The sequence below is a fragment of the Vicia villosa genome, unplaced genomic scaffold, assembly GCF_029867415.1.
Source record: "Vicia villosa cultivar HV-30 ecotype Madison, WI unplaced genomic scaffold, Vvil1.0 ctg.000790F_1_1, whole genome shotgun sequence".
NCBI lineage: Eukaryota > Viridiplantae > Streptophyta > Magnoliopsida > Fabales > Fabaceae > Vicia > Vicia villosa.
In genome coordinates, this window is record NW_026705350.1 from 655,990 (window position 1) to 676,641 (window position 20,652).

General features: G+C 43.9%; 3 protein-coding genes across 3 annotated transcripts; 2 read left to right on the plus strand and 1 right to left on the minus strand.

The window, feature by feature from the left end:
* The first annotated feature begins 651 nt into the window (after positions 1-651).
* LOC131631217 (nuclear transport factor 2-like) lies at positions 652-6,178 on the plus strand. The gene is made up of 9 exons (XM_058902004.1): positions 652-868; positions 957-1,091; positions 1,228-1,534; positions 1,975-2,237; positions 3,068-3,275; positions 3,752-3,873; positions 3,959-4,024; positions 4,603-4,684; positions 5,786-6,178. The coding sequence occupies exons 1-9, from the start codon at positions 830-832 to the stop codon at positions 5,932-5,934; spliced, it is 1,371 nt and encodes a 456-aa protein (XP_058757987.1). The 5' UTR covers positions 652-829; the 3' UTR covers positions 5,935-6,178.
* Positions 6,179-6,836: 658 nt separating this feature from the next.
* On the minus strand, positions 6,837-8,559 carry LOC131631218 (uncharacterized). Its single transcript, XM_058902005.1, has 3 exons — positions 7,503-8,559; positions 7,246-7,418; positions 6,837-7,138 (listed from the first exon to the last, which is right to left on the minus strand). Exons 1-3 carry the CDS (start codon positions 8,283-8,285, stop codon positions 7,012-7,014), a joined length of 1,083 nt encoding a protein of 360 aa, XP_058757988.1. The 5' UTR covers positions 8,286-8,559; the 3' UTR covers positions 6,837-7,011.
* Positions 8,560-10,178: 1,619 nt separating this feature from the next.
* Positions 10,179-11,739, plus strand: LOC131631207 (uncharacterized). The gene is made up of 3 exons (XM_058901988.1): positions 10,179-11,180; positions 11,292-11,449; positions 11,544-11,739. The coding sequence occupies exons 1-3, from the start codon at positions 10,179-10,181 to the stop codon at positions 11,737-11,739; spliced, it is 1,356 nt and encodes a 451-aa protein (XP_058757971.1).
* The last annotated feature ends 8,913 nt before the right edge of the window (positions 11,740-20,652 follow it).

The window sequence follows — 20,652 nt, forward strand, 5'->3', positions numbered from 1 at the left end:
TTATACACTATAAATCATAATCCATACTCTTAGTAAAGACTAAATTTCTCCATCTCTAAATTGTCAAAATAAAAATTGTAATACTTCCAACAAATTGTTCTATACACATATTCCATTTTTATCACTCCACCCGTTCTATAATGAATGATTCATTTGTAATAAAATGATGTTTCAAAATGAATGATTATTTTTAATTTTTAATATATTTTTTTCAATTTTATCTTCTAATTAATAAAAATTTCATCATTTTCAAAATATGATAGGGACATATTATAGTAAAAGTATTATTTTTTCTCTTATTTTTATAATTTTTTTTAATATATGTGAAATGACGTATTTTTCCATGGCTTGAATGTGCACATACATCCTTCTTAGTTTGGAGAGCATAAACAATCTAAAAACGGTTTTATCCAAATGAAGCAAAACTAGATCTAACAAATTGAGAAGAAACAGAAAAAAAAATAATAAAAAAAAAAGAATAGAACTCTGACACACAGAGTTTACACTTTAAGCATCAAAGTCCAACAAAGTCCATCCATCTCCATCCGTCCATTTTGGTTGACTAGAAAACAATCTGACCCCTCAAATTTTACGTTACCATTACTTTACTACTAAATCACTAAATTAAAAACATTTATTAATAATTTCCTCTGACAACAATCCAACGGCCACGATTTCGTTTTCTTTCCCCTTTTTCTTTGGGGTTTCGTTTTGGGAAAACTGTTCTCAAGGATTTAGGGTTTTTCTTGATTCGTCACTCTCCTAGATCCGCCACCAGAGCTAGGAGAAACATTGCATGCTTGTTTAACTCTGCAATTTCAGTTTAGTTATGGCGTCTTCGTATCAGGGTTCCGTTAGTGCTGCCCAGGTTTTTTTTTTTTTTGATTTTTTTGAATCTATTTTGTTCTTGGGTTTTTTGATTTGTGTAAAGTTATAGTCTTTTTTTGATTTTGCAGGTGGGTTCTTACTTCGTTGGACAGTACTATCAAGTTCTTCGTCAACAGCCTGATCTTGTTCATCAGTTCTACTCCGATTTAAGCTCAATGATTCGTGTTGATGGCGATTATACCGAGAATGCATCCGATGTGTTGGTAATACATATTATACTCGCTCAAATTTGTTTTTTTTTTTTTTCAGTTTGTGGTTTCTGGGTCAGAGGGTTAGTGATTTGGTATTTTTATGGATAGTTGATTGGGTTGGATTGGATTGGATTGTGTTGTTTTGCAGCAAATTCATAATGTTGTTACATCGTTGAATTTTTCGGCAATTGAGATCAAGACAATCAATTCTCTTGACTCTTGGAATGGAGGAGTGGTTGTCATGGTTTCGGGGGTTGTTAAGATCAAGGATATCAATAGGAGGCAGAGGTTTGTTCAAACGTTCTTCCTTGCACCTCAGGAGAAGGGTTACTTTGTGCTCAATGATATATTTCAGTTTGTTGAGGATGAAGTAGTGCATCAGAATCTGATACCGGTGACATCGGAGAGGATTGAATCACAGCCACATGTTTCTGCTTCTTACGCTGAACCGCCAGGTATTTTATTGCAGAATTATTTTTTAAGGATGTTTGTTTCTAGTTTAACCGGAAATGTCTGTGCCCCTATCTGTTTAGGGTTTATATAAACTGAAAACCTAGTTAAAAAATTAATGGTCCATGCATTCAGTATCTTCCTATTTAGTAAATGGTACTTTCAAATAACCTGGCTTAGGAGAATTGGCTTCATGGTGATGGTGATTATAGGAAAAATGTATGTGTATCTTTAAATTTTTAGTTGACTAAAAGATGCATGTGCAATAATTTGGTAGTCATTAATCTTTTTATCAGCTTCGGACTATGGTTTTGAGGAAGAAGCAAGATAATATATCAACTCAGTTCATATAGATTATAGGAAAAATGTATGTGTATGTTTACATTTTTCATTGACTAAAGCATACTTCGTGCAATAATTTCTTAGTCATTAATCTTTTTATCAGTTTCGGACTATGGTTTTGAGGAAGAAGCCAGAGAATATATGAACTCAGTTCATATAGATGATGATTCAGTGGACAAGTATAGTCTTCCTGAGCAGCAGCAGCAATTACAAGAAGATCTCGAGACTGAAGTTGTGGTGGAGGAAACACCTACACCGGAGGCATATCAACCAGTGCATAATGTTGCTCATACTATCCGTGAAACCCCTGTCGCTCTTGTGGAAGAGTCTTTTGAGGAGCCTGCTAAGAAGACTTATGCATCTATTGTATGTACAACTTTCAGTTATAGCTTTTTTTATGTTTATTAAACAACATTTTTTTAGTTTTGATACAGTGTGAGCAAAAAATCTCTTTACACTGCCCATAATCAAAGTTTGACATCATTGATGGATATGTGTCTATCTTTTTGTATTGTTTTAGTTTTGGTAGTGTCAGTAAAAAATCTCTTTACACCTATGAACTATGAAGCACGAACACCCCAAACATGACACTGACACAGACACAACTACACGTGTAATAATTTGAAAAATGAATAAATTAAACATAATCACAAGTGTCAGTGTCCGACACGGACACATACACCCCCTTTTTCAGATGTGGCGGTGCTACATAGCTTTACACTGCCCATAAACAAAGTTTGACATCATTGAAAAATCCGTGTCTAGTTTTTTTGTGTTTTGAACTTTCCTTGGGATGGTAACTTGTTTTTGATGGAATTACTAGCTGTCATTTAACTGCCGAGAGAATTTTTTTTTTTTGTCTCTTAATGCTGGAAGAAAATCTAAACATGAAGTAGGCTCAAAAATAAGTGCATGTTTTTTTTTTGGTTTTAGAAAGTTACAAACTTTAGTTTGGATATTTCAAATGCCAAGCCAATACATTCTAAGGCCCGAGCCCGAAGGAATTAAGGTTTCCTTTTTGTCAGAATTTAATACTTTTGAAGCTCCCTTTAATGAAAATATTAGGCATTAAATATTGAGACACTGTTTAACTTATATCCCTTTGTTGTTTGCTGGACTCAAACCTGTAGTAAAGGAAAATATTTTACCTGTTTTTGCCGCCGTCTTAATACCGTCATGTTTGAATGAATTTGTAGTTACGTGTCTCCAAAGGCCACTCAGTGTTGCCCGCTGCACCCGAACATGCCACACAGCATTCTTTTCAAAGTGCTCCTCCTTCAGAGTTTAATCATGTGACACAGCCTGCTGCTCAGCAGCCTGCTTATCAACACTCAAGCTCAGCATCTGCCTATGTTTCAGAATCGGGGGCCGATGCAGCAGTGGAAGGCTACAGATTTGATCAAGGTTTGATTCTTTTTCCTGATATAATTGTTTTATTAGTATTTGTGGTATGGTATCTGTATAAATTTTAGTACTTATGTTGATGATACGTGGGGAATTTTGTATTACTCATCCTTCCGACTGTCACTTTAGGTGTGTTCTTGACTGCTGCATTTGTTACCTTAAATGGCAGTTGTTTAATTTTTTACACTATTATCCTACACTCCTACTTGTTGAAATGTTTTTTAAGCAGTATTGTCTGGGAAGAGACATCAGAAATTGTTAGGCATAAACTTTTATTCCCAAGGGAATTTTAAAAATCGATCTCGACTACTCGAGTATTCTCTATGGTAAAATTGGTGTTTTGTTCTACGACTCTGGTAATGGTATTTCTGTGACTATGTTCTACCTGAGGTGCATTATTAAAGATTTGAAATCAATATTGTCTTAGAATTTACAGTTGAGTCATCAAGTTAACACCTGATCTATAACTGTTCCAGAAGAAGTAACATCTGTCTATGTGAGAAACCTGCCTGCTGATATTACCGAAGCTGAGATTGACCAGGAATTCAAGAATTTCGGCAGAATTAAGCCTGATGGAATATTCGTAAGGGTTAAGCAGGTAGCTCCTCATTACATAAAACTGAATAACTATACATTCAACCAAGGAAAAAAGCAAAATCTAAAATAGAACTGGGTGTTTACAGGAAATTGGAGTTTGCTATGCATTTGTGGAATTCGAAGATGTTACTGGCGTTCAAAATGCGCTTCAGGTTTGCTGTTATTTTATTTAAATATTTTTTTGCTTTTAGACATTATATATTTGATTATCTAATTTTCTCATACCTTTAATAATCAGAAAAGATAATAAAGATACTGGATGCGGTTCTACATTTTTATTTGCTTGATCTTGCTATCAGTCAAACTGCAACATGCACTTAATCATTTTTTTTCTATTCCTTAAAGCGATAACATTCTCCATTCCTTCATTTGATTTATTGTCATCATCAGATGTTTTCATATGGATGTCATGTTAAATTGTTGTGATTTCATTTTATATTTTTAATTTTATGCTTTATTTTCCTGGTTTATATATATTTGAAGCATGATTTCTATATTATTGTGCATCCAAAATCTGTGGATATAGGTTTTTAATTTAATCTACATTTTGATGTCAAGTATCGATATCTAACGCTGTTAAAATTTCTGCTTATAAACTACATCTAACACTGCTTCTCTATTAACATCAACTGTCTTGTTATACCTATGCTGTAATAACTGCACTGTCCATATTATTCAGTTACACAATTTTTTATTCACATTTGTCTAAATTTATGCAATGTTATTGTAGGCATCTCCAATACATATGGATGGAAGACCAATATACATTGAGGAGCGTAGACCAAGCACTAGCAGTGCAACTCGAGGAGGAAGTAATGTCCATTTCTTTTGCCTCAATTTCTTACTCTTTCTAATGTTATGAGAGTTTTACCTTTTAGTCAGAAAGATTTGAAAGTATTTATTGCTAGTTGTTACTTCCGTCGCTTAAGGGACCATGTGGGTCTCTCGTGTGTGCAGTAGCTTTAGTGCTCTTATTTTTAGACCTGTGGGTGTTCTTGCCGGGTCTCATTTGTGCGTGCATGCCATATTAGTTTTACAGAGGACTGATAGTTATGGCTGTACATGCTAATGTACTGGTTGTTGTGATGGCTTTACCAACCCCGGGGATCTTGTTTGAAACTGAAATATGACTGGGCTGGGGCATGTATTATAGAGTCAAAGTGTGATAAAATGGAATAATTATTGCAATTTGGGTGCTGCTTGGTAGTGATGCCTTGTGGGGGGAGCTGAAATTTTATCATTAATCGTTTTTGCTCTGAAATTTATGTGGGCATATTTCTGGAATCCATTTGGTTGCATGAGGTTGTGCAGGGTAGGAGTTAACTAATAAAGGAGAGCATATTTTTCTGACAATTTGTTGCTGCTATTATATCTACCAAAGGAATGGGTGGCAGCGTTGAGAATTGCCAAAAAATCATGGGAGCTGTAGCATACTTGTTTTTGTTTGCCTAATTTAACTCAGGGTTAGGTTTAGTGTTGCCAACAAAGGTTATTGGACATTTGTGCAACTGTCGAATGATTGTTGTTTTAAAGAATTGTGGGTTTGGATCTGAATGTACGGTTTGGTATTGAAGGCCTTTTGTTCTATCGCTCTATTCTAGTAGATATTTTAAAATAATTTAGGGTGCTTCTAAGGTAGACATGCCAAGAGACTGAAGGTTTATTCACGAGCCTGTTTGTTTTGAAGTTTGTTTTTATTCTTGTGCTTTTACGAATAACTGTATCTTGTTGTTGACCTCGTCTTAATACTGGTTTTCTTTCTTCAATACTATTTGAAAATGATGTCTTTGAATATGGATTTCACTCAATACTTTTAGTATTGTGTTAGTTTGAGTGTTTTGTCTTTTAGCTTTCTTATGAAGTAGTGATTTTGTTTTTGTAATATTGATATCGATTTCCTATGTCTATATCAGGAGGAAGGGGAAGAGGTAGAGGCAGTTATCCAACAGATGCTCCAAGAGGGCGTTTTGGTGGTAGGAGCTCGGGAAGGGGATATTATCAGGATACTTCAGACTATACCAGACCCAGAGGTGACAGTTATGTTCAGTATGGTTCACGATAGGAAGATGTCGTGAAAGCGTGGTTGAATATGTAATTCGAGGGGCTTATACAATTAGTGAAATCTGAGTTTGATTCGGTATCTAGTGCACAACATTTTCCTTGTATGGTTTCATGAAAAGGATTCTTACATTTTGAGTGTCTTTAAAAGCTGTTGAGACTTAATAGTTTGTTTTGCGAGTATAGATCAGTTAGTTCCCTTTGAATGGTTTTTATGATGCCGTTCAGGTGGGAAGTTTTGTTATTTATATTACCTCATGTCAGGATGATGGATGTTTTTTCAAATGAGAAAAAGTGTTGAAAGGGAAAAAAGGATTCCAAGGGTTGTGCTTCTTCTGATAATTTCATTGCTTTTCTTGAGACTTATTTTGATAGTATCTGGGGAAATGTTAAGGTTCAATGTTTTAATTTGGCTAGGGGTTCTGAAAATTAGGGTAAAACCTTTTCTTTGGGTGTGTTTGAGAATTGAATGTTGAGATGGTTTTGTATATATGAAATTCTAAAAAATTGATTAACAGGATAGACACTCAATCAACAATTCAATCCTTTTAAGAAACAATTGTTAACTTAGTTTTAATAAAGAAAATTAAATCCCCCCTCTACCTTTCAAAGTTCTCATTTCAAACGTATTTTTAGGCCTTGTTTGCTAGTTTGGAAATTTGTATGAAGTTCTCTAGTCTAAACTAGACCTTTGATATTCAATACAGTTTCCAGCAAAAACACATTCTGACTAAATTATTGCGATGAGAATTCTGCTGTAGCATTATTCAACAAATAAAGCTATTGTTATCTCTTCAGTTGGTCTTGAACTTACCATTGACTTTAAGCTTATTGGTTGTGATACCTAAGTTAGTGTATTTTATTAGTTTTTTTATACCATTGATTATAATGTTACTAGCAAGAACAAATCTCAAACACAACACTTGATCAATTAGTTTGTTGATTACTTAAATGGCTACAGACCGAAAGAACCAACACTGCAAAAGAAACTCAGCTTGTGATTTCTTGTTCTCTACAATACAATCTCAATTCATCTCAGAGACCCTTATATACATCAGAAAATGTTAACAGCATTTCTCTTCTAAGCACCTGTAGTAGCCATAGCTCCCACATGAAAATGTTGAGGCAAGCATTGCATCTCATCAGAACCTGCATCCTCATCTTCCTCCACGTCCCAAAGGAAGCTCGCATACGCCGCTTGTACATGACTGACATATCATCACATGAAAACACAAACAATTGTTAGAATGATTTTCCAACATCTAAGGTTGTTGTTACATTACATTAGTACAACAATGTTCTGATCCGAATGTACCTGTCTTCAGGAGAGGCTTGCACTGCTCTTTCAAAATAGCTAGAGGCTCTTTCTTCATCCTGATGCAGCTCCCAAACTAGTTTTCCATACTGTGATAGAACTTCTCCATCATTTGGATCTGCTAGTATGGCTCTGGAATAATACTCCTCTGCCCCTTCACGATCTTGTTTACTCTGTCAAATCATAAACAACATCAATTTTCCAATCATCACAATTACAAGTTTACAACCAAGTTTGTGTGTAGAAATAGAAGTTACCTGATACAAAAACTGAGCATAGTTTCGCAGAAACAATGAATTCCCAGGATTTTGCTGCACCATTTTCTTGTAATATTCTTCCACCTCATGATTATTATTATCTCCATCATTCCCTCTAGATCTCATGGAATTAGAATCACCACCTCCTCCATTACCTCCTCTGCAGCCACCACCTATTCCATCACCAAACACCTCAACACCAAGCCCTTTTGCAAGATACATTTCTTTACTACCAACCTTTCCCTCCTCCCCAAAACTCACTCTACAAACTCTATCCATTTCTCCACTCACCTTCATACTACTCATCATCATACTAAACTCATCATCATATCCTTCTTCATCTTCAACATCACTTTCTTCCACATCTTCCTCTTCTTCGGGCAAACCGGTTCGCTTAGAAAGAGAGAAAGACGGAATAGTCTCAAGTGGCAAACATCTTTGTTTCAATGAATACCTCTTAGAAGAATGATCCATATAACTGAATCTCTCTTCATTAGCATAAGCTAGATCTTCCAAGTTTCCTTCGGATTGAACTCTTCTAATCAACCCTTTGTTTTGTCTTTCAAGATCAGCAATGGAAGGGGAAATCGGAGAAGAACTACATGAGAGATTGAATGAACCAGATTGGTGAAAAGAGAGTTTGTTGTGATTGTGATTGTGATGTGTTGGTGGTGGTAGATGCTTGAGTGCATGACAAGGTTCATGATGATGATTAGGACTATCAAAGGAACTGGATGAGAGAAGAGAACCAAGAACTGGTGTTGAAGAACTTCTTAGCAACATGTTTTGTGATTAAAGCAAGATCAGAGAAAAGATATTTGTAGTATAGACAAGACAACAAATGAAAACAATAACTTGACAAATCAAATAAACAAACACACAAGATCCTTTATATAAGGTAAATGATTGAAGCAAATGGTTGAATAAATGGAATGAATGAATGGTGGAGAAGGTGTTTGGATCAGAAATTTGATATGGTTTTTGTTTGATTAAAGGGACGGTGGGAATGAAAAGTGGTAGATGTGGTAAATGTCAGTGTCTTTCTTATTTGCATTAAACATTAAAACGTGATGTTAAAGTATATAAGTCAAGTAGTACTACTGTTGCACCAACCAACTAGGAGGGTCACATGTGATTATGTGAAGAGAAGAGCATATCCTCCGTTGATTCACGAGAATCTTTTATTGTACGTACACGTGCATATTCACATGCAAGTTGAAGTTGGACTATTATAATTCTCATCAAAATTGATTACTGATTGTAATTGATTCATTTCTTAACCGTCACAAAAATTGTTTGGTTAAAGGAAAAGGAATGGTCTTTATACATAAAAAGTGTACGCGCGTTGCTTTAAAAGCTACAGCTTATAGCTTGTGCATTTTCGTAGTCAAGTTTTCAACAAACTTGCGGCGGCGGTGACCAAAATGCACACACAAACATGCTATTGTTATGTAATTCCTCCGGCCATGAATTATAAAATATTTTTTTAAGGTTTATTGAGTAATAAATGTATCTAGTCTACATAAAATATCAGATATATTAATTATTTAATCAACCTACAAAAATAATAAAATAATATTTGCTTATAATAATGGTTAGAGGATGGTTAGAGGGAGTAAAACTTTTATGGATACCCTTGAAATAATAAGAATTCACTTTGATAAACTTACTTTTTAACATGTTTATATGTTATTGAATAAAATTAAATTTTTTAAATTAATTCTAATTTAAAATTATGATTTGTATTTTTGGAGTTAAAACGTAAGTTTTATAAAAAGTTATTGTTTGTTCATTTTTATTCAAAAGTAACTTTTTGTCGAGTAGATTAGTGGTTGAGAGTTTTGTTTTTAAGGTCAATAAGTAGGGATGGCAAATAGACTCGCACCCAAACTTGAATTAACGGGTGAAAATCCGAGTTAACTGGGTTTGGATTCGGGTGCCACTTGATATTTCGGGTGTGAGTTTGGGTAGTGTGAAACCCGCACCCGAAACTCGAAATTACACCCGCTTATATATATATATATATATATATATATATATATATATATATATAGAAAATTATAGATATATATTGTTCTGGACTGGGCCGAGCAGGCCCAACCCTTGTTATCAGCCGAGCAGGCCCAATTCCCTTGGGCCCAATTACTGGGCAACCGATAAAGGCTGCCCTTCGCGAAGATTCTGGTCGAGCAGGCCCAAATCCTTGGGCCCACTCACTGGACAACCGTCAAGAGTTATCCACGCAAGAAGACCACGCGTCACGTCTCAGCGAAGGATTCGGTCAACCATCTCCGAACCCTACGCTATGTGAATCCAGAACGTGAGTCTCCTGCTGACTCAGCCCTAGCACGGGACGTTCTGGCAGTTCCCTAGCACGTGGGCCTCCAATTGGATCTGGCCCAATTAGGGAACCTTGGCCCAGCGCTGGGGGCTATAAATACCCTCTTTCACTAGAGGGTCAGGTATTCTATTCTATTCTATTCTCTAAACCTCATTCTCTGATAGCTACTGACTTAAGCATCGGAGAACCTTGCAGGTACCCCCCCCATCTTGCTCTTCAAGCCAGATATTGTGCCTTGACGATTCTCCTGATCAGGTACGATCAGTGGCGCCGTCTGTGGGAACCTTGCTCCCCCCTCTTTAACAAAGATCAAAGCATAACCTTTCACCATCGTCATGGCCAACAACAACATACCCAGTCATGATCCCTTCGTCCTGGAACAACTGATTGAAGATTTCAGCCGCGAAGTGACGAATCGCCGTCGGCAGGAACGTGCTCTTGCCGGACAGAGAAGACCGAGGCATGAGACCTCGCAGCCCCAGAGGCAACAGATCCAGCACATTCAACATGTGCACGGCCTTCAACAAGTCCAGAATGTCGAACAAACCCATCCTGAAGGACAAGTTCAGAACGGGGAAGACGGGCAGACCCGGCCCCAGACTGAACCAGAGCAGCTCCAAGTGGTGAATGAAACTGATACCCGAGACGGGCAACCCGCTTCCTCGTTCACCCATACCTCTGGCAGACGAAGAAGCCGTAGCCCAGACGAGGAGGAACAAATCAACATTCCCGAGGGCGCTGATCCAACCGCCATCCTCCTACTCAAGGAGCTGCAGAAAACCAACCGCCTCATCCGCCTACAGGGCGACCGCATCCACGACCTGGAAAGGAAGCGACGATATCGCTCCCCCCAACGGAGACGCCATCGGTCACGTTCCTATTCCTCTTCGCGGTCTCCTCCGAGGAGAAATCGCAAGCGCAATCCATCTAGGTCTCGCTCCCCCTCGAGAAGAAACCGGCGCCAGCGGTCTTATTCCCTCTCTCCACCTCGAAAGACTCGGAAGAATCATAAACCTGAAACCACTGAAGCCAAGAGTCTCTCACCAGAGCAGGAGCACCGAGGCCCCTCCAAAGCCGCGCAGAAAGTCCGCGAGCACTCTCCAAAAGACAACCGCAAAATCTCAGGCAAGACACGCACTAAATCCCAGCGGGGCAGACATTCAAACTCCCCCGAGCCTAGCGACGAAGAAGATTTCCGCAGTCCCTTGTCCGAGCAAATCCGGCGTGTTCGTCTTCCCCGGGGGATGGAAAAACCACCAGCCTTGGACCACTATGACGGGACCACCGACCCCGATGACCACATAAGAAGCATCGAAGCTGTCATGGACTACCACGTGGTACGAGGATCCATCAAATGCCGCATCTTTCCGACCACGCTAAGGAAAGGCGCGATGAACTGGTACAGGAATCTGCCCCCTAACTCCATCCACTCCTGGACTGAACTGAAGGATCTTTTCCTAAGCCACTTCACCGCGTCTCGTCGGCAACCGAAATCAGAAGCAAATCTTGAAGCGGTAATCCAAGGTACCAACGAATCTTTGAGAGACTACCTCGACAGGTTCAACAAAGAAGCTGTCCAAGTGCAGACCGAGGACTACATGAAGAGGTACCTACTCGAACGAGGGCTCCTCCCCGGAAGCGACTTCAAAAAGGCCATCAAGATTGAGGAAGTCCACTCCATGAACGCCCTCCTTCGCAAGGCTCAGGCCTTCATCGCATATGAGGAAGCAGAGGCTGCTGCCACGAGAGCTTCGCGGGGCAGCGACGCCGCTCGCAGTTCAAACTATGAGCCCTCAACTTCGAGGCGCGGGCACGAGAAAAGGAAAGACGACAGGTCTCTCGACATCAAAGAACGCCGGGGACCATCTGGTCGCTTCAATGACTACACCCCTCTGAACACCTCGCGAGAGAGGATCCTGGCCGAATGCCAGAACACCGACTTCAAGAAATCAAACATCAGGCCTCCAAAGTCGAACCCCGCAAGGCCGGGAACCGACAAATCGAAGTATTGCAAATACCATAGAAGTCACGGCCATCTGACCGAAGAATGCATCCATCTCAAAGATGCAATTGAAACACTGATCAAGGAGGGCCGCCTTTCAAAATACACACAGAAAGGGGAACCTTCCCGAAGGGACGACCACAGAAACTATGACGAGGGGAATTCACCGGACAACAGACCCTTGCAAATAGCCCTGTCCGTCACCCGACCTGAAGACTTCATACCATCGGTCGGGGTGTCTGCCACACTCAGCAAATGGGAAGAATTTCCATTCGCCATGGTCGTCTCCAACGACGGAGATCCGGGCTCCCTCACCATTAGTTCAGTGAAGAGAAAGTTTGATGAGTTGCTCAGCGCCAACACAGACCTCGGCCCTACGCTGCGAAAGTTTCGAGGAAAGTCTGAACCAATCACCTTCTACCTGGAAGAACTGCCCGGCGGAACTCCAAACGCCACGATTCCTTTGCTCGTCCGAGCCAGAATGGCAAACTTCGATGTCCGACGAGTCTTAGTCGATGAAGGCAGCTCGGTCGATATCATGTACTCTCATCTCTTCCGGACACTCCAGCTGGACGACTCGCACCTTACTCCCTATGTGGGTTCAGACCTTCAAGGTTTCAACGGAGCTACCACTAAACCATGGGGTTACGTCGAGCTGATTGTCACCTTCGGAGAAGGGGAGGCCTCTAGGCAAGTCAAACCAGATTCTTGGTGATCGACTGCAAAACCCTGTACAACTGCATCATCGGACGCCCCACTCTGGCCGAGCTGACCGCCGTACCATCCACTGTCCACCTGAAGATGAAGTTCTACACGAGAACAGGACGAGTGGCCACCATCAACGCCGATATCGAAGCAGCCAGAAGAATCTTCGACGCCTCCGTCAAAGGATTAGAACTGATCGCTCCACCGACCAGCTCCAACAAAAAGCCAAGGGCCGAAGACAAGCATCCTCGAGAAGACTAGCATCAGACAACCAACGTCAGTTCAGTCGACCTGGATGCCCGGTTTGCAGAGGAAGAACTAAAGACTGGGGAAGAGACGCGGTCGAAGTCACCTCACCCCTTCCGACCAGTTCCGGACGGAGATTTCGAGCTGGTCCCCTTGGGCGAAAACCCTGACAAAGCAGTGAAAATCGGTAAAGGGATCCCAGACCTTCCGAGGAAGCAGCTCATAGCCTGCCTCCGAGCCAATGCTGATCTGTTCGCCTGGAGCGCCGCGGAAATGCCCGGACTCGACCCCGAGGTCGCCTGCCACCACCTCTCCATCGATCCAGCCGCAAAGGCCGTAGTTCAACGTAGGCGTCGGCAGTCTCCCGAGAAAGCGGAGGCTGCCGAGAAAGCTGTAAAAGACCTCCTAGAGGCAAATTTTATTTCCGAGGCCAAGTATTCAACTTGGCTCTCAAACGTTGTACTTGTTAAGAAATCTAATGGAAAATGGAGAATGTGTGTTGATTATACTGATGTTAACCGGGCATGTCCAAAAGACGCCTATCCTTTACCAAACATTGATAGACTGGTTGACAACTCGGCCGGCTATAAACTATTGTCTTTTATGGATGCTTATTCAGGTTACAACCAGATCCCCATGGCAAGGAGCGACAAGCAGTACACGTCGTTCATGACCGAGTCGGGCAACTATTACTACAACGTAATGCCCTTCGGCCTCAAAAACGCGGGATCCACGTATCAACGGATGATGAACAAAGTGTTTCGAGGGGAGATCAGCGACACCCTCGAGGTATACATGGACGATATGATCGTCAAGTCTCGAGGGGACACCGACCACACCTCCCATCTCGAGCGCGTATTCGAGCGGGCCAGATCCTGCAAGATGCGCTTCAACCCAGAGAAATGCACTTTCGGCGTCCGAGCAGGAAAATTCCTCGGTTTCTATCTGACCGAACGGGGAATGGAAGCCAACCCGGATAAATGCCGAGCATTCTCTGAGCTCCCTACTCCTAACAATAAAAAATCCATCCAAGTATTAAACGGGATGCTCACTGCGCTATCACGTTTCGTCGCGAAATCAGCCCAGCACGCCCTCCCTTTCTTTAAACTGCTACGCAAAGAAGCAGCCTTTGAGTGGTCCGAAGAGTGCGAGCAAGCACTGGCACACCTCAAGCAAGTACTTTCCTCGCCGCCCGTCCTTTCTCGACCCGACGACAACGAGCCTCTGTACCTTTACCTGGCCGTCTCAAACGAGGCAGTCAGCGCGGCTTTGATCCGAGAAACTGTAGACGGGCAAAAACCTGTGTATTTTACCAGCAAAGCCCTACAGGGACCCGAGGTACGATACCAACAGATCGAGAAAGTCGCCATGGCCCTAGTAATAGCGGCCAGGAGGCTACGATACTACTTCCTCGCCCACACAATCTTCGTTCGGACGGATCAACCCATCAAACAACTCCTCAGCCGACCAGACATGGCCGGCAGAATGTTAAGATGGTCCCTCGAGCTTTCGGAATTCGACGTACAGTATGAAAGCAGGAAAGCATTAAAAGCTCAGGCGCTAGCGGACTTCGTAGCCGAGATGACCTCTATCGCCGACTCGCCTGACACAACTAAAGACAAGTGGACCATCTACGTAGATGGCGCGTCGAGCAGCTCGGGCAGCGGGGCAGGCATTATCTTGGAAAACAACGAAGGTCTTATCATAGAAGTATCTTTAGTCCTCTCCTTCAACACGTCGAACAACCAGGCCGAATATGAAGCCCTCCTCGCGGGACTGAGACTCGCCGAGGACATAGGGGCACGAGAGGTCAAGATCTACACTGATTCCCAACTCGTCGCATCTCATATCAGCGGCGAATACCAGGCCCAAAACGACGTACTCGCCGAATATCTCGCGCTCGTCAGAGATAAGATGAAAAAATTCGCCAAAGCAGAAGTCGAGCATATCCCCCGAGAACACAACTCGCGCGCCGACATACTGTCCAAACTTGCGAGCACGAGAAAGAAAGGGGGAAACCAATCGGTTATCCAAGAAATTCTGCCCAGGCCAAATGTAGGCGAAAACGCGCGAGTTCTACAGATATTCGCCATCGGGGACGACCAATGCTGGATGACCCCAGTGTACAACTTCCTCACAAAAGACGAGCTCCCCGCCGATGCGAGAGAAGCCTCAACAATTAAGAGACGAGCGTGCTCATACACTATCCTCGAAAACAAGCTGTACCGACGAGGTTTCTCCATCCCCCTCCTTAAATGCATCGATGCCTCGCAAGCACTAGAGGTACTCCAGGAGCTCCATGATGGAATCAACGGCCAGCACCTCGGTGGGCGATCACTAGCTAGGAAAGCCCTCAGAGCCGGCTATTACTGGCCGACCATGCAGCAGGACGCCAAAGAGTGTCAAGAAATGCGACAAATGCCAGCGTCACGCCGACATGCACCTGGCACCACCAAACGAGCTCAAATCTCTCTCATCACCTTGGCCTTTCTCTACATGGGGAATGGACCTCCTCGGACCTTTCCCGGTCGGATCCTACCAAAACAAATACCTGGTGGTCGCTGTAGATTACTTCACAAAATGGATAGAAGCTGAAGCGCTCGCTAAAATCACATCCCAAAACGTACTCCGATTTTACAAGAGGAACATACTCGCTCGATTCGGAGTACCACAGGCGATAATAACCGACAACGGCACCCAGTTCACGGACAGAAAATTCCAGGAATTCGTGGCCAAACTCGGGACAAAGCAACACTTCACTTCGGTCGAGCACCCCCAAACCAACGGACAGGCTGAAGCCGCCAACCGGGTCATTCTCCGTGGATTGAAGAGAAGGCTGGGCGAAGCGAAAAAAGCTTGGGTCGAAGAGCTACACAGCGTCCTCTGGGCATACAGGACGACCCCACATTCAACCACGGGCGAAACCCCATTCAGGCTAACCTACGGCACCGAAGCCGTGATCCCCGTGGAGATCCGAGAACCGTCTCGTCGGACTGAGTCACCTCTCGAGGAAGAACTCAACGACGAAGCTATGAGAGAAGAGCTCGACATGGTCGAGGAGATCCGAACAGGATCCTCCCTGCGAGAAGCGAAATTGAAACAACAAATAGCGTTAAGACATGACACCAAAGTTATCAAGCGCTCCTTCGAAGTCGGAGACTTAGTGCTCCGTAGGAACATGAAAGATTCACGCGAAGGCAAACTAGCCCCAAACTGGGAAGGCCCGTACCGAGTTTACGACAGAACCGAAAACGGTGCGTATTACCTCGAGAACCTACTCGGTGAAAAACTCGCTCGACCTTGGAACGCTGAAAAACTCAGACGCTACTACAGTTAGAAACAACCTAACGCTACTCGGCCGCTCGTAACGAACACGAGGAAAGCTGGGCAAGGACTCGCGCCATGGTACAAGCGCGTATGCTCCACGACAGCTTCAGTCGGATAACCCTACCAAGAGGCAAAGCCGACTACGCGGCGGGCCTTACACACAGACCCTCCGCGGAAGTACCTGCACGGCAGAACCCCAGCTCGCGATGGGATCGTTCACGCCGCGAGCACCTGGCCCCGACCGCGGCCTCGAGCTCGCTTATAGCGCACACCTGCTCTGCGCACCCGGACCGTTCCCCACACGCCCGGGCCATAAACCTCGGTCGAGCACAAACATAATTCGAGCATAAACATCAAAACATATCCAACGATAAAAAATCAGATAAACACAAATAAATGTTGAAGCATAAAATACTGAATGGTATTAAAATCCGACCAACCTGGCCGGGAAATCCAAATATTACAAACATTATCCGGGCATTGCCCCATTAAAAACATTGGCACGCAGGCCACAAAACATTGGCACGCAGGCCACAAAACTGGCACACAGGCCACAACCAAAGTTAAACAGGTCAAACATCACCATCCTCATCCTCGGCACCGTTGTCCTCACCCGGGGACTCTTGCTCGTCTTCCCAGTCCTCGAACTCCGGGTTTGCTTCAACTCGCCCGTCCACGACCTTATGATAGGGACCAATGCCCTTCGTCACCAGGCGCGGATTGAGGACTTTCAGCTGATCCACTGCAGCTTTGAAACCGACCCCCAAGGTAGCAACACAGTCAACCTCCAACTCCCTCACCTTGCCCAAAAGCTGAGAACGCGTCACCAAGGCTTTCTCGTCTTCATCCTCCTCGGCAGCAGGGAGATGAGCCCTCTCCAACTCAACAATTCGCTCGCGGAGCCTTTTTCCCTCGGCCTCCAACTCCGCGACCTTATTCTGCTCTTTGACGAGGTCCTCCACTATGCCGCTCTGGACCTCATACTTGTCCTTGTACTGTTCGAACTCGTGCTCTAACTCATCATATTTAGTCTGGAGAGCATCGTAGTCCCTCTGAGGACAGACATTTTGAGCATTGAGAGCCAAGGCCAAGGCGGCCACCCTCATCATCCCTTCGAGGTCCTCGGACAGGTCCTTGTCTCGAGCCACCCGGTCCCGCGTGACAATGTGCCTCACCTCCTCGTGCTCGAGGAGCACATTCTTCTTTGAGAAGATTCCCCTGTGCAGAGTACAAGAGGGCAGCACTATATCTTCATCGGAGGGGTTGTCAATGATAAGAGGACGAAGCTCCGCGGTCCCTTCATTCTTTTGCTTCTTTCCGGCTGGAGAACCACACGAGGTCGTCCCGACTGACGAAGGGGAGCCACTGTCAGGGACACCCGCGGCAGCCGCCTTAACCTCCTCGACCCGCGATCGTTTCCCAGACACTTTGGCGGCCCCCTTGTTCTTGGCCCGCATCTTCGTAACTTTGTCGTGCAAGTCGGCCATTTTTCCTGCAAAATAAAGAGTTAGAACCAAAAAGGTGTTGTTTGAACAAATAATAGTTATCTCACCTAACAAAATCATAGCGTCCCCGTAACTTCCGCACTCGAGGACAACTTTGGTGTTGTTGTGCCGAGGCTCCAGCATAGGGCCTCCATCTTCCTCGAATAGGGGATCCCCGTTGGGATATGTACATATTGCCGGTCTAAACCCGTCCACAAAAGAAGCGAGCCGCTGATACCCCCCTGTATCGCGCTCATTGAGATCCTCGTCCCGGAAGATGTAATAGTCGGTCCCACGCTCGAAATGGTCAGGTTGCCACTCTAACAGGAACCGGGCAGCTGGGCCCACTCTCCTCACCCCATCCTCAATATACTCGCGCTCCTCGAACAAATGATTCTCGGCATCAGGAGTGAGCGGCTTAATTATAAAATACCGACTCTTAAAATGCTTGACAGAGTCCTGGTAAATGGCGAACAACTTCTTCGGCTGCTTAAACGACACCCAACTCCACTTGCCGTCCGGATCATGCAACCTCTGCAAATGAAAAACTCTGAAGAAAAGGGGCAGAGTCGCTTCGACCTCCAAGTACCCGCATACGATCTCAAAGGCCCTTAAGAACGCTAAAGCGTTGGGATGAAGCTGAGACGGGCAGAGGCGCAACCAACTGAAGACACTCCGTTGCAAATGAGTGAAGGGGAGACGGAGACCAGCCTCCTTAAAGACGAACTCATACATTGCGAAACGGGGGCCGGGAAATTGCGAGCAGATCCTCTGGTGAGATTTGGGCACAAAGGCGCCCCAAGAAGGCTCCTCGTCTTGGTCAAGGTCCTCGATGACGTTAAAGGCTTCCTTGGGACGACTCGTGAAGCGCGATGCAATCATCCTCGGAGCAACGACCACCCATTCTTCAAGTGCCCTAGGGGAGGTCTCGACGACGGGAGCGTCCTCTTGCGAGCCAACAGCTTCGTCCCCATCTGAAATGTCGAAGACGACATCATCCTTGTTCTCATCGGCCATTTACCTGAAAAGCAGAGGAAACCGTGAATTCGACTGGTCAAATCCACCCTTCCACCGCAAGTCAAGTGAAAGGGCGAGGAATAGGGACGAGGAAAATTCCCCCAATCGTCGAATGGCCGACGAGCTAAAGCGCCCAACATAGTCGTCACACGCGGCGGAGGTCGGCGAACTCGTCCCTCACCGAGACATGCAACCTCCGCTGCTCGTTGCCTTCATACTACTCCCTAGTAATCCTAAAAGCTGGACGTCTCATTCAAACGTTCTAGCTCCGTTCACTCAAAACTCACTCGGCAAACGCATGGGAGAAACGATCATCTTCTAAGTTTCCTCGGCTAATTCATAAACCTTGCTCGTCACACTCATCAATCGCGCCCTCCACACTCAAAACTAATACATAAAACTTAAATAAAAATATGAAGGAGACGAGGAACTTACTTGAAGAAAGCGAAGAAGATATGAACGAGACGAGGAGGAGAGCAGTGAGGGAATCTTGAAGGCTTGGAAAATGTTAAGTGTCAAATGAGTGACCTCCTCACTCCTTATATAGGGAAAGAAGGCCAAAGGGTGTCATGATGGCCTAGGCAGCCTAGGAGACGCCATCATTGCCTACACCCCAAAGACGGCTCCCTCCACGAAAGGCTGCCACGCGTCCCAAGGGTCTTGGGAACTCCAAAAGACGCCGTTTAATTCCATCCCTAAAAACGGCGCAGTAATGATTACAGCCTGTACAGCTGACACCTGTCAATCACGCTGACAAGTGACAACCAAAGACAACGGCCGACCAAAGTCCTCGAATAGCCCAAGATTCAGAATCGTTACCCGTGCTCGGCTAAACCTCCTCGTTAAAGTCACCACCCTCATAAGGCTAATGACTTGGGGGGCTCCTGTTCTGGACTGGGCCGAGCAGGCCCAGCCCTTGTTATCAGCCGAGCAGGCCCAATTCCCTTGGGCCCAATTACTGGGCAACCGATAAAGGCTGCCCTTCGCGAAGATTCTGGCCGAGCAGGCCCAAATCCTTGGGCCCACTCACTGGACAACCGTCAAGAGTTATCCATGCAAGAAGACCACGCGTCACGTCTCAGCGAAGGATTCAGTCAACCATCTCCGAACCCTACGCTATGTGCATCCAGAACGTGAGTCTCCTGCTGACTCAGCCCTAGCACGGGACGTTCTGGCAGTTCCCTAGCACGTGGGCCTCCAATTGGATCTGACCCAATTAGGGAACCTTGGCCCAGCGCTGGGGGCTATAAATACCCTCTTTCACTAGAGGGTCAGGTATTCTATTCTATTCTCTAAACCTCATTCTCTGATAGCTACTGACTTAAGCATCGGAGAACCTTGCAGGTACCCCCCCCATCTTGCTCTTCAAGCCAGATATTGTGCCTTGACGATTCTCCTGATCAGGTACGATCATATATATTTTGTCTTAATTGCAACTTTAGTCCCCCTATTTTGTCTTTTTCTTGATTTTGATCCCTCTATTTTAAAAATCACTATTTATAAATATATATATATATATATATATATATATATATTATGGAAAATTAGAAAAAATGTAGGCTTAATTGCAACTTTAGTCCCCCTATTTTGTCTTTTTCTTGATTTTGATCCCTCTATTTTAAAAATCACTATTTTAGTCCCCTTTTTAAGTTTTCTGTGCAATTTTCGTCCCCCTATTTTACGTTTTTCTGCAAAATTAGTCCCTATTCCTGTCTCTCTTTCAATAGGGGGACCAAAATCGTGGTTTTAAAAATGGGGGGACTAAAATCAAGAAAAAGACAAAATAGGGGGACCAAAGTGACAATTAAGCCAAAAAAATGTATTTTATATATTTTGTTGCGGTTTCGGGTTTGGGTGAAAAAACCCGAACTCAACGGATGTGGGCGTGAGTGTTATTTTGCCACCCGAACAACATTTGGGTTTAGGTCCGGGTATCGATTTCGGGTTTGGATAGTGTGAAACCCGCACCCGACCCGTTGTCATGCCTATCAATAAGTGAGATGTTACACGTTCACATTTGCACTTGAT

Coding starts and splice junctions, on each gene's coding strand:
- LOC131631217 (XM_058902004.1), top strand. CDS start 830: ATGGCGTCTTCGTATCAGGGTTCCGTTAGTGCTGCCCAG. Junction 1,535..1,974: donor TTCTTACGCTGAACCGCCAG/GTATTTTATTGC, acceptor TCTTTTTATCAG/TTTCGGACTATGGTTTTGAG. Junction 3,874..3,958: donor TATTCGTAAGGGTTAAGCAG/GTAGCTCCTCAT, acceptor GGGTGTTTACAG/GAAATTGGAGTTTGCTATGC.
- LOC131631218 (XM_058902005.1), bottom strand. CDS start 8,285: ATGTTGCTAAGAAGTTCTTCAACACCAGTTCTTGGTTCTCTTCTCTCA. Junction 7,419..7,502: donor ATGCTCAGTTTTTGTATCAG/GTAACTTCTATT, acceptor ATGATTTGACAG/AGTAAACAAGATCGTGAAGG. Junction 7,139..7,245: donor CAAGCCTCTCCTGAAGACAG/GTACATTCGGAT, acceptor ATGATATGTCAG/TCATGTACAAGCGGCGTATG.
- LOC131631207 (XM_058901988.1), top strand. CDS start 10,179: ATGGCCAACAACAACATACCCAGTCATGATCCCTTCGTCCTGGAACAA. Junction 11,181..11,291: donor CTGTCATGGACTACCACGTG/GTACGAGGATCC, acceptor ACTGAACTGAAG/GATCTTTTCCTAAGCCACTT. Junction 11,450..11,543: donor ACCGAGGACTACATGAAGAG/GTACCTACTCGA, acceptor CTCCTTCGCAAG/GCTCAGGCCTTCATCGCATA.